The sequence below is a fragment of the Nerophis ophidion genome, linkage group LG14, assembly GCF_033978795.1.
Source record: "Nerophis ophidion isolate RoL-2023_Sa linkage group LG14, RoL_Noph_v1.0, whole genome shotgun sequence".
NCBI lineage: Eukaryota > Metazoa > Chordata > Actinopteri > Syngnathiformes > Syngnathidae > Nerophis > Nerophis ophidion.
In genome coordinates, this window is record NC_084624.1 from 23,686,117 (window position 1) to 23,699,377 (window position 13,261).

A 13,261-nucleotide genomic window follows, 5' to 3' on the forward strand; every position below is an offset into this window, starting at 1 on the left:
TTTACTTACTAGTAAAAGACAAGTTGTCTAGTATGTTCTCTATTTTATTTAAGGACTAAATTGCAATAATAAACATATGTTTAATGTACCCAAAGATTTTTTTTGTTAAAATAAAGCCAATAATGATTTTTTTTTTTGTGGTCCCCTTTATTTAGAAAAGTATCAAAATACATTTTGGTACCGGTACCAAAATATTGGTATCGAGACAACCTTATTACAGATGCACCGGACATCTTCTAAAAAGACCATAAAAAGTGTCACATGTTTGCTGCATGTTTGATAGCAAAACACCACAGGTAGCAGCATGGCAACAGAAATGTGCAGTAAATGATGGAGTAGTGAAAAGTGTGTTGTACCTCACTGAAATGAATAACAATAATGATAATAAATATGAAAAGCACGCACACATCCTTTTTTAGATGTTTAGTCTTTAATCTCAAAGACTAAAAACTCTGATGATTCTTTTTTCCCCAGATGCAAAACTATAGCGTCTGTTGTGACAAAACATTCTCTTTCAAAGCCACCAAACGGTAAATCAAGAGCATATTAAAAGGTACCATATTTTCCGGACCATAGGGCACACCGGATTATAAGGTTCACTGACTACAAAGGCGGATGTGCGCAAATGTTCAGGACAACAGTGGGTACCAGTAGGTAAGAAAAGTTGCTTTTGCATACTATTGCAAAACAAATCGCCAGATAACATCTTACCTTATACACACACACCATAATAATACTCCTATGTTGAAGCACAGTACAATCCATCAAGCGGTGCGGCTTTATAGCTTACCAAAGTCATACTAAAACATTTTAATAGATTTTGGAACGCCCAGTGTAATGTTCTATGTTTTCAATGGAACATATAAATTGTTGGTGTTGTTTACTTGAGTCACATTGCAGTCTACACATATCTCTTATGTGTGACTGCCATCTACTGGTCACACTTATTTCACCATGTACCAAATTAAATAGCTTTGAGGTCTGTAAGCACAACCAAAATTATTCCGTACATTAGGCGCACCGGGTTATTGGACACACTGTCAATTCTGAGAAAACGAAAGGATTTTAAGTGTGCCTTATTGCCATGACGCGGAGTCGAACCCGCGTTTCCTCGGCAGCTAAGGCTGCGGCCGCCTCTGCTGACAGCGCGCCAGGACGCGCCAGGACGCGCCTCTGTTAACAGTGCGCTCAGACATGTCCCCGCTAGTGCTGAGCGCAGCACGCCCACGCAGCAACAAACCTGTACTCAAACAATAATCAACACACCTGGACTTGATGAAAGGGAGCGGCATAAAGACCAGCAGACCCGAGGAACCTTTACCAGGACGTCGCTAACCTTACCGTAAGCATCACGTCTGGCATTCCCTTTACATTACATTATTAAAATTACACATAGTCACACTCATTCACTTGGCGTAGCATACACATGTCATGTATTCATCAAAGGTTTCAAATAAACCTTGAAAAACCGCAGTTCTGTCCTGGTTGTCGCCTCTTTCCCTTCTTTGAACATAACACTTAATAGTCGGAAAAATACGGTACTTGAATGATGGAAGGAATTAAGCAAAGAAGCCAAACAAAGCACAAATCCAGTTTAAGAAACTGTTCAAACTCAAAGTGTTTACAAAGTATGAGATAATCTTATTCATATGGTTAAGTAAACTAAAACTTATTTAAGTAATTATGGAGAACTTTATTATGTATTATATATGGATTTAAGTTGTGTACAAACTGAGAACAGGAAGTTAATAACAGTGTTAGCAATTACTATGAAATAGAAAAGGAGTAGGATTCAATAAGATCAGCTTCTTCCTACTCCTTTTTGGACAAGTTGCAATGAGAGACTGGAGATTGTGACGTATCCGGTTGTAACTGTGATGTATCATGTTGTAACTGATGTATCATGTTGTAACTGATGTATCATGTTGTAATTGTGACGTATCATGTAATTGTGACGTATTATGTTGTAACTGTGATGTATCATGTCGTAGCTGTGACGTATCATGTCGTAACTGTGACGTATCATGTTGTAACTGTGACGTATCATGTTGTAGCTGTGAGGTATCATGTTGTAATTGTGACGTATCATGCTGTAACTGTGACGTATCATGTTGTAACTGTGACATATCATGTTGTAACTGTGACGTATCATGTTGTAACTGTGACGTATCATGTTGTAACTGTGATGTATCATGCTGTTACTGTGACGTATCCTGTTGTAGCTGTGACGTATCATGTTGTAACTGTGACGTATCATGTTGTAGCTGTGAGGTATCATGTTGTAACTGTGACGTATCATGCTGTAACTGTGACGTATCATGTTGTAACTGTGACGTATCATGTTGTAACTGTGACGTATCATTTTGTAACTGTGATGTATCATGCTGTTACTGTGACGTATCCTGTTGTAGCTGTGACGTATCTTGTTGTAGCTGTGACGAATCATGCTGTAACTGTGACGTATCATGTTGTAGCTGTGATGTATCACACTGGTCACACTCATCATTTCACCATGTACCAAATAGAATAGCATTGAGGTTGGTAAGCACAACCAGAATTATTCCGTACATTAGGGGCACCGGGTTATAAGGAGACTATCGAGTTTTGAGAAAATGAAACGATTTTAAGTGCGCCTTATAGTCCGAAAAATACAATAGATTGCACTCACCTGCGTGCAGTTGTGGCAGAGGATACCATTAAGTACCAACCGCCGCAATTACAACATTTTGACTCTCTTCCTGCTAAAAACATCCATGTATCAGCGGAGGCTCTTTTTAAAATGTCCTCTACTTCCCCTCCCTGCAGCCTCTGCAGTCAACCTGGAGGGGGAACTCTTCAAAGAGCTGATGAAGGGCTACAACAAGAACGTGCGTCCCATGGAGAAGAGTGGGGATGTGACTCTGGTGTACATCAAGATGACGCTGACCAACCTCATCTCCCTGGTGAGCTTGTAACTTTCTCCCACGGTGATAGTGACTCATACTGAATGAACATCTCCTCTCAGAATGAAAAAGAGGAAGCTCTGACGACGAGTGTTTGGATCCAACTGGTAATCCGTCTGATATTGAACGTGACGCTGCAGTTTTCACACCAAGATGTTCCCGCCTGCAGAAATGGTGCGACTACAGACTGAGGTGGGACCAACCACCCAGGTCAGCGCGGTACAAGAACTTGACTTCTGAGCTCCGCGTGCCCTCAAAGAGCATCTGGCTGCCTGATGTCATCTTGGAGAACAAGTGGGATGTTCACGCTCATATCGCTGATCAAGTTGATTGATGGTTGATGTTGCAACGTGTGTGCAGTGTGGACGGACAGTTTGAAGTGGCGCTCTACTGCAACGCTCTGGTGTCTCCGAATGGCTGCGTGGAATGGCGGCCACCCGCCATCTACCGCAGCGCTTGTGCCATCAGAGTCAACTATTTCCCCTTCGACTGGCAGAACTGCACCATGGTGTTCCGGTGAGTGGGCCGGGTCACAAACCACATTGGTGACCTACTGCGTGACGAATACCCCAAACTGGTGCTGTCTGTTCAAGTTCATTTCGAACATGCACACAGTTACAACATGATACGTCGCAGTTACAACATGATACGTCGCAGTTACAACATGATAGGTCGCAGTTACAACATGATACGTCACCGTTACGACATGAGACGTCACCGTTACGACATGAGACGTCACCGTTACAACATGAGACGTCACCGTTACAACATGAAACATCACCGTTACAACATGAGACATCACCGTTACAACATGAGACGTCCCCGTTACGACATGAGACGTCACCGTTACGACAGGGTACGTCACCGTTACGACATGATACGTCACCGTTACAACATGATACGTCACCGTTACAATATGATACGTCACCGTTACAATATGATACGTCACCGTTACAATGTGATACATCACTGTTACAATATGATGCATCACCGTTACAACATAAAACATCACCGTTACAACATGAGACGTCGCAGTTACAACATGAGACGTCGCAGTTACAACTTGAGACGTCGCCGTTACAACATGATACGTCGCCGTTACAACATGATGCGTCGCCGTTACAACATGATACATCACCGTTACAACAATATACGTCACAGTTACAACGTGAGACGTCACAGTTACAACGTGAGACGTCGCAGTTACAACGTGAGACGTCGCAGTTACGACGTGAGACGTCGCAGTTACAACATGAGACGTCGCAGTTACAACATGAGACGTCACCGTTACAACATGGGACGTCACCGTTACAACATGAGACGTCACCGTTACAACATGATATGTCACTGTTACAACATGATACGTCACCGTAACAGTATGATACGTCACCGTTATCACATGATACGTCACCGTTATAACATGATACGTCACTGTTACAACATGATAAGTAACAGTTACAACATGAGACGTCACAGTTACCACAAGAGATGTCACAGTTACACCATGATACATCACAGTTACAACATGAGACGTCAGTTACAAAATGAGACGTCACATTTACAACATGAGACGTCACAGTTACAACATGATACGTCACAGCTACAACATGATACGACACAGCTACAACATGATACTGTACGTCACAGTTACAACATGATACGTCACAGTTACAACATGATACGTCACAATCTCCAGTCTCTCATTCCAACTTGTCCGAAAAGGAGTAGGAAGAAGCAGAGCTTATTTTATCCTACTGCATTTCCATTCCATAGCAATTGCTAACACTGTTATTAACTTCCTGTTCTCACTCTGTACACAACTTTAATCCATAAATTATACATAATAAAGTTCTCCAATATTACCTGAATAAGCTTTAATTCACATAAAAAAAATCAGTATGATTTCCTAATATTTTGCAAACACTTCGAGTTTGAACAGTTTATTAAACTGGATCATATTTGTACTTTGTTTCGTTTCTTTTCTTAATCCATTCCATCATTCAAGTACTGTATTTTTCGGACTATAAGGCGCACTTAAATCCTTTTTATCTTCTCAAAACTCGACAGCACACCTTATAACCCGGTGCACCTAATGTACGGCATAATTCTGGAAGCTATTTTATTTGGCACATTATGTAATGATAAGTGTGACCAGTAGATTACAGTCACACATAAGAGATACGTGTGAACTGCAAAATGTTACATGACGCTTTGCATTACACACCGCGCTCAAAAATCCATCAAAATGTTTTAGCACAACTTTGGTAAGCTGTGAAGCCGCACCACATGATGGATTGTACTTTACTTCAACATACGAGTATTATTATGGTGTGTGTATAAGGTAGGAGATTATCTGCCGTTTTGTCTCACAAAATTATGCAAAAGAAACTTTTCTTACCTTCTGGTACCTGCTGATCTGTATTTGGAATCTGCATAAGTCCTGAAAATGTGCACGAGTCCGCCTTTGTAGTTGATAAGCTTCTTCTTTTTCTCTATTTTCTAGTTATGGGACATTAATCGTCCACTTTTGCCATTTCCAATATAAAATAGTGTAAAGTTCTTACAAACCCCGTTTCCATATGAGTTGGAAAATTGTGTTAGATGTAAATATAAACGGAATACAATCATTTGCAAATAATTTTCAACCCATATTCAGTTGAATATGCTACAAAGACAACATATTTGATGTTCAAACTGATAAACACTTTTTTTTTTTTTTCAAATAATCATTAACTTTAGAATTTGATGCTAGCAACACGTGACAAAGAAGTTGGGAAAGGTGGCAATAAATACTGATAAAGTTGATGAATTCTCATCAAACACTTATTTGGAACATCCCACAGCTGTGCATGCTAATTGGGAACAGGTGGGTGCCAAGATTGAGTATAAAAACATTTTCCGTGAAATGCTCAGTCATTTACACACAAGGATTGGGAAACGGTCACCACTTTGTGAACAAATGTGTGAGCAAATCGTCAAACAGTTTAAGAACAACATTTCTCAAAGGGCTATTGCAAGAAATGTAGGAATTTCACCATCTATGGTCTGTAATACCATCAAAAGGTTCAGAAAATCTGGAGAAATCACTGCACGTAAGCAATTATATAACTGACTTTCGTTCCATCAGGCGGTACTGCATCAAAAAGCGACATCAGTGTGTAAGGGATATCACCACATGGGCTCAGGAACACTTCAGAAAACCACTGTCAGTAACTACAGTTGGTCGCTAAATCTGTAAGTGCAAGTTAAAACTGATATGCAAAGCCAAAGCCATTTATCAACGACACCCAGAAACGCCGCCGGCTTCGCTCAGCTAAGATGGACTGATGCAAAGTGGAAAAGTGTTCTGTGGTCTGACAAGTCCAAATTTCAAATTGTTTTTTGGAAACGGTGAACGGACCAAAGAGGAAAAGAACCATCAGGACTGTTCTAGGTGCAAAGTTGAAAAGCCAGCATCTGTGATGGTATGGGGGTGCATTAGTGCCCAAGGCATGGGTAACTTACACATCTGTTAAGGCCCCATTAATGCTGAAAGGTCCATACAGGTTTTGGAGCAACATATGCTGCCATTCAAGCAACGTTATCATGGACGCCCCTGCTTATTTCAGCAAGACAATGCCAAGTCACTTGTTACAACAGCGTGGCTTCGTAGTAAAAGAGTGCGGATACTAGACTGGCTTGCCTATAGTCTAGACCTGTCTCCAATTGAAAATGTGTGGCGCATTATGAAGCCTAAAATACCACAACGGAGACCCCGGACTGTTGAACAACTTAAGCTGTACATAAAACAAGAACGGTAAAGAATTCCACCTGAAAAGCTTCAAAAATGTGCATCCTTAGTTCCCAAAGGTTTATTGAGTGTTGTTAAAAGAAAAGGTGATGAAACACAGTGGTGAACATGCCCTTTCCCAAATACTTTGGCACGTGTTGCAGCCATGAAATTCTAAGTTAATTATTATTTGCAAAAAAAAACAAAGTTTATGAGTTTGAACATCAAATATCTTGTCTTTGTAGTGCATTCAATTGAATATGGGTTGAAAATGATTTGCAAATCATCGTATTCCATTTATATTTACATCTGACACAATTTCCCAACTCATATGGAAACGGGGTTTGTATATATATCCGTCAGTAAACTCGCCATGAAAGCACTAAAACATACCGGTGAATTGAGTTTACATTATTCACCCAAGGAACTTTTATTGTTAGAGAGTTCCGGTCGGACGGTTTTTCACGGGACACATTTTCGGTGTTGTTGTTGCAATAGCGAGCCATGGAGGAGAAGACGCTGCTCCGTTATTGATTAAATTAAAGTCTGAATGTCATTAAAAGAGTTAGCTCCATCTTTTGACACTTCTTCCACTCCCGTCCTTGCACGCTACACCGCTACAACAAAAATGACGGAGAGAAGACGCTGTCGAAATAAATAAGATCACACACAAAATGCCGCATCCTGAAGTGACTTGATGATGATCAGTAAAACATCATCAATGCAACATTTTGACCAAAGGATCACCATTACATGTTATGTAGACCACAAGGAACTCTTTTACATTTAGAAAATAATAAAATAAATATTACTCCTTTAATGTGCCCTATAATCCGGTGCGCCTTTTGTGATGGCGGTGGCGACTTGTCCAGGGTGTACCCCGCCTTCCACCCATTTGTAGCTGAGATAGGCACCAGCGCCCCCCGCGACCCCAAAAGGAATAAGCGGTAGAAAATGGACGCCTTTGCTCCAGAAAATATGGCATGTAAAATACCATAGTACCCGATTTTTTTAGATTTTAGGTTGATATTTTAAAGGTTTTTTTACACTTTTAATTTAGGAATGTATCGTAAAGGACAAATTGATGGTTCTATTCTAAGGAAATGTCTAGTAAAAAAGGCTGGTTTGAGGTGATTTAAAAATATGGTCACCTGTGTCAAACCATGAAGAAGAGACAGGAGACGTATCACTCCTCTCAACTCCAACTTACAAAGGGAGACCTTTATGGGGGTCACACAAATATAAGGGGGCTTAGACGCTGTTGAATTACAGCCTCCCAGTCTGTCTTGAATCTTGGCTAGTTGCCGCGTGTTCCCACGTCAGCGTTTCTTTGCGCTGCAATAGAGCTTGCCGTGGCCAGAGCGGGGACAAAAGTTGCATTCACCGCCTCTTTTCACAACGCTGTCCGGTGAAAGGAAATAAATGTTTGTTTTGTCATTGCTCTGACAGGCCGTATCTCTTGTCTTTGTGTGCAGCTCCCAGACCTACAGCGCCTGGGAGATTGAGCTGGTTCTCAAAGAGGAGGACAACCGCACGCTCGAGTGGGTCGATATTGACCCTGAAGCTTTTACAGGTGCAACGAGTGACGACAACTTAGTACTTGAAGCGACAGCACATGCAGTAGTTTCAGCTTCTAAAAAGCAGAACAGAGTAGGACTGAAACATTTCAACGAGGGAAAGTACTGCTTTGTTTACTGTTTGGGCAATATCACAATTATTGATGTACGACACCATCTCTGGTTTCGTACATCACAATTTCTGCCCCGGTTTTCGTATAGCGTCCCGGTTATTGTGCGGCCCAACAATGCGCAGTTAGTTAACGGACTACTGTGGTCTATTCCGCCGTGAGTCATTCCAGTGCCCAAACAAAGAATCCCCAGTCGGTGACTCAGTCCGTTCATTTTTATCAAGTACCTCTGCAAAGTAACTCACCCACGGGCCAAAGAAATTTGCGATTACCGACACTTTGATAAAGATGGTGAGAAACACTTTTGGATTCAAGAAAACCTTCCCTTCCCTCTTCCTGCTCCACTCATCGCCGTCTTCCCAAACAAACGTCTTCAGTAAAGGTAAAAGCGATATAAAATTTAAATTTAATCATTTAATTATTTTTTTGTATGCATTTCACACTGTTTTCTGCATGGAAAACTTTAAAGGGGAACAGGACTTTTTTGGAATCATTATCATTATGAGACAAGAACACCAGAAACTAGCTTCAATTCCAGTCCTCTCAGTGCTGGCGCATTTGTGGCAATTTCAAGGATTCTGTGCAATCCAAGTCAACATTTTCTGAAGATCATGAAAGAAGTTTTGGGGAAATCTGCTTCCATGTCTGCCCTGAAGAGCGTGACGGCGATCAGTTGTGGAACATTGTTTGGCGTGACATCCAAAAACATTATTTTTGCCTGTTTCTGCTCATTTTGTCAACTATATATTTTGTATCCGTCTATTTCGGTGAATAATACACATCAACAATATACATCATAAGCGTCATCATTAGAGATGTCCGATAATGGCTTTTTTGCCGATATCCGATATTCTGGTATTGTCCAACTCTTAATTACCGATACAGATATCAACCGATATCGATATATACAGTCACAGTTTGAATACATTATGCCTAATTTTGTTGTGATGTCCCGCTGGATGCATTAAACAATTTAACAAGGTTTTCCAAAATAAATCAACTCAAGTTATGGAAAAAAATGCCAACATGGCACTGCAATATTTATTACTGAAGTCACAAAGTGCATAATTTTTTTTAACATGCCTCAAAACAGCAGCTCGCATGAGGAGGTTGAGGTGGGTGGGGTTGAGGTGGTGGGGTCGGGGGGAGAGAGGTTAGCAGCGGGTCTATATTGTAACATCACGGAAGAGTTAGTGCGGCAAGGGATTCTGGGTATTTGTTCTGTTGTGTTACTGTGCGGATGTTCTCCCAAAATGTGTTTGTCATTCTTGTTTGGTGTGGGTTCACAGTGTGGTGCATATTTGTAACAGTCTTAAAGATGTTTATACGGCCACCTTCAGTGTGACCTGTATGGCTGTTGACCAAGTATGCTTTGCATTCACTTGTGTGTGTGAAAAGCCGTAGATATTATGTGACTGGGCCGGCACGCAAAGGCAGTGCCTTTAAGGCTTTTTGGCGCTCTGTACTCCTCCTTACGTCTGTGTACACAGCGGTGTTTTAAAAAGTCATGAATTTTACTTTTTGAAACCAATACCGGTAATTTTCGATATTACATTTTAAAGTTTGTCGGACGATAATATCGGTAGTCATCATTATTGGCCATTATGCGACCGGAGCGCTGGAGAGTTCACGCTGAAGTCTTATTAAAACACGATCTGATTGATTTGTAATCTAAAACTCATAATAATATAATATTGCTGACAGAAAAATAACGCCCATGCCGTATAAAAAAGCACACTACTACAGCTTTGCAGTATAGGTGTGCTGCTTCAACTTAATTGATGTAGTTTAATAGCCTTAGTGCTGTTTTAAAGTCGTGTTTTGAGGGCTTTGAAGACTGAATGCACTGACAAACTCAAAAAGGTGGAGTTCTATGGTGTTTTTTATCTTCATTTTGTTGTATTCACCATAAATGGCAGGTTATTGTGATAGTCCATATCAACCATTCCTATTGTCAAGTGTGGCCTGTGGGCCTTAAATTTGACAGCTGTAGTCTAAATGCCTTAAATCAGTGGTTCTCAACCTTTTTTCAGTGATGTACCCCCTGTGAACATTTGTTTAATTCAAGTACCCCCTAATCAGAGCAAAGCATTTTTGGTTGAAAAAAAGAGATAAAGAAGTAAAATACAGCACTATGTCATCAGTTTCTGATTTATTAAATTGTATAACAATGCAAAATATTTCTCATTTGTAGTGGTCTTTCTTGAACTATTTGGGGAAAAAAGATATAAAAATACCGTATTTCCCTGAATTGCCGCAGGGCATATTTATAATGCGCCTGCCTTGAATTACTGCCGGGTCAAACTCGCTTCGCAAAATAATTAGCGCACGCTTAGTATTACCGCCTGGTCGAACTCGTGACGTCACGAGTGAAACTTCCCTGGTCATCATTTTCAAAATGGAGGAGGCTGATTTCAATACCGGTAATTTGAAATCCCATAAAGTGAAGAAGATTAGGAGCTATTCAGTAGGATTTAAGGTCCAAGCTTACATTACAATCAAATTTTTACAGCATGCCTTTGGTAAGTGCCGGAGTGAGAAGAGGTTTTAAAATATTTAGCGCATGCTTACTTTTACCGCATGCCTTTGGTAAGTGCCGGAGTGAGAAGAGGTTTTAAATTAATTAGCGCCACGGCGCCAATTCAAGGACATACGGTAACTAAAAACTTGTTGAAAAATAAACAAGTAATTCAATTATAAATAATGATTTCTACACATAGAAGTAATCATCAACTTAAAGTGCCCTCTTTGGGGATTGTAATAGAGATCCATCTGGATTCATCAACTTCATTCTAAACATTTCTTCACAAAAAAATAAATCTTTAACATCAATATTTATGGAACATGTCCACAAAAAATCTAGCTGTCAACGCTGAATATTGCATTGTTGCATTTCTTTTCACAGTTTATGAATTTACATTCATATTTTGTTGAAGTATTATTCAATAAATATAATTTATAAAGGGTTTTTGAATTGTTGCTATTTTTAGAATATTTTAAAAGAATCTCACGTGCCCCTTGGCATACCTTCAAGTTTGATTGATTGATTGATACTTTTATTAGTAGATTGCACAGTACAGTACATATTCTGTACTATTGACCACTAAATGGTAACACCCGAATAAGTTTTTCAACTTGTTTAAGTCGGGGTCCACGTTAATCAATTCATGGTAAGTACCCCCAGGGGTACGCGTAACCCCATTTGAGAACCACTGCCTTAAATGACCTTTACAGTAATAACAGGGAAAAGGAAGCTTTTTAAACATTTCCACGTCTTCGGTATTTGCTGAACAGAAACATCAAGCTGTAAGCAAAACAATCCTAAGAAAGCCTATTGTGTGCCGTAAACCAGTTCTGTAATGTTCCTGTGCCTTTAAGTTGATAGGTCAATCTGTAACGTCATTTCCCCTTTAAAGCACGTCTTTAAAATAGCCGTTTTCGATCAATGGTGGCAGCTGATGATTCTGTTGTGTCTGATGGTAGAACTCTATCCGGCTCAAAGGACCAATATAAGGAAGGGATAGTAGTTCTGTTAGAGTTGGGACACGATGGACAGATTCCGGCCAGAGAATCCGTTAATTCATCTTTATGGCTGAAAGGTAGATGTGAATGTGTGTCTTTGGTCTAAACCGGTGGTTCTCAAATGGGGGTCTGCGTACCCCTCGGGGTACTTGAAGGTATGCCAAGGGGTACGTGAGATTTTTTTTAAATATTCTAAAAATAGCAACAATTCCAAAATCCTTTATAAATATGTTTATTAAATAATAATAATAATAATAATACAAAATATGAATGTAAGTTCGTAAACTGTGAAAAGAAATACAACAATGTAATATTTAGTGTTGACAGCTGGATTTTTCGTGGACATGTTCCATAAAAATTGATGTTAAAGATTTATTTTTTTGTGAATAAAATGTTTAGAATTAATTTCATGAATCCAGATGGATCTCTTTTACAATCCCCAAAGAGGGCATTTTAAGTTGATGATTACTTCCATGTGTAAACCTCCGATTTCGGGAGGTGAGGTGTCGGGGTCGGGCGAAGGGCGTGGTTGGGTGCGGGGCGTTTTGGGGGCGTGGTTAAGAGGGGAGGAGTATATTTACAGCTATCCATCCATCCATTTACTACCGCTTATTCCCTTTGGGATTGCAGGGGGTGCTGGTGCCTATCTCAGCTACAATCGGGTGGAAGGCCGCGTACACCCTGGACAAGTCGCCACCTCATCGCAGTATGTGTAGAAATCTTCTTTTATAATTGAATCACTTGTTTATTTTTCAACAAGTTTTTAGTTATTTTTATATCTTTTTTTCCAAATAGTTCAAGAAAGACCACTACAAATGAGCAATATTTTGCACTGTTATACAATTTAATAAATCAGAAACTGATGACATAGTGCTGTATTTTACTTATTTATCTCTTTTTTTCAACCAAAAATTATTTGCTCTGATTAGGGGGTACTTGAATTAAAAAAAAATTCACAGGGGGGACATCACTGAAAAAAATTGAGAACCACTGGTCTAAACAAATAGAGAAAAGAGGAAAAATTACAGAACTGGTTAACGGCACACAATAGGCTTTCGTACACATTTACGACTACCTTTCAGCAATAAAGATGATTAACGGATTCTCTGTCCATCGTGTCCCAACTCTAAAAGAACTATCGCTTCCTTACACTGCAAGTGCAGAAATATTGAATCAAAGAGGTTGTGCACAGACAACCTATCTTTGGGTGGACATCCCGCCTGTTTTCCAGACAAGATTGTTTCTTTCCACCAGAACCTCCTCTGTTTTCAGCTCAACTCTGTAGTTCTGTGCAAGTTGGTATACACTGCTATCATCTGTGCAATATTTCCCTGTTTGCAA

At 40.0% G+C, this 13,261-nt stretch overlaps 2 protein-coding genes across 4 annotated transcripts in view; one reads left to right on the top strand and one right to left on the bottom strand.

Moving 5' to 3' along the window:
• Positions 1-13,261, bottom strand: part of vwa5b2 (von Willebrand factor A domain containing 5B2) — a 129,406-nt gene that overhangs the window by 103,893 nt on the left and 12,252 nt on the right. The gene's annotated exons all lie outside the window — the stretch shown is intronic.
• Positions 1-13,261, top strand: part of chrng (cholinergic receptor, nicotinic, gamma) — a 31,591-nt gene that overhangs the window by 5,313 nt on the left and 13,017 nt on the right. For 2 of the 3 annotated variants that reach the window (XM_061920177.1, XM_061920179.1), the window contains exons 2-6: positions 2,806-2,942; positions 3,005-3,049; positions 3,112-3,236; positions 3,303-3,458; positions 8,187-8,284. In XM_061920177.1, the coding sequence (XP_061776161.1) occupies positions 2,806-2,942; positions 3,005-3,049; positions 3,112-3,236; positions 3,303-3,458; positions 8,187-8,284 (561 nt within the window). Of the gene's footprint in view, positions 1-1,203; positions 1,343-2,805; positions 2,943-3,004; positions 3,050-3,111; positions 3,237-3,302; positions 3,459-8,186; positions 8,285-13,261 lie in introns of those variants that run through there. The other variant, XM_061920178.1, reaches the window with a different exon arrangement.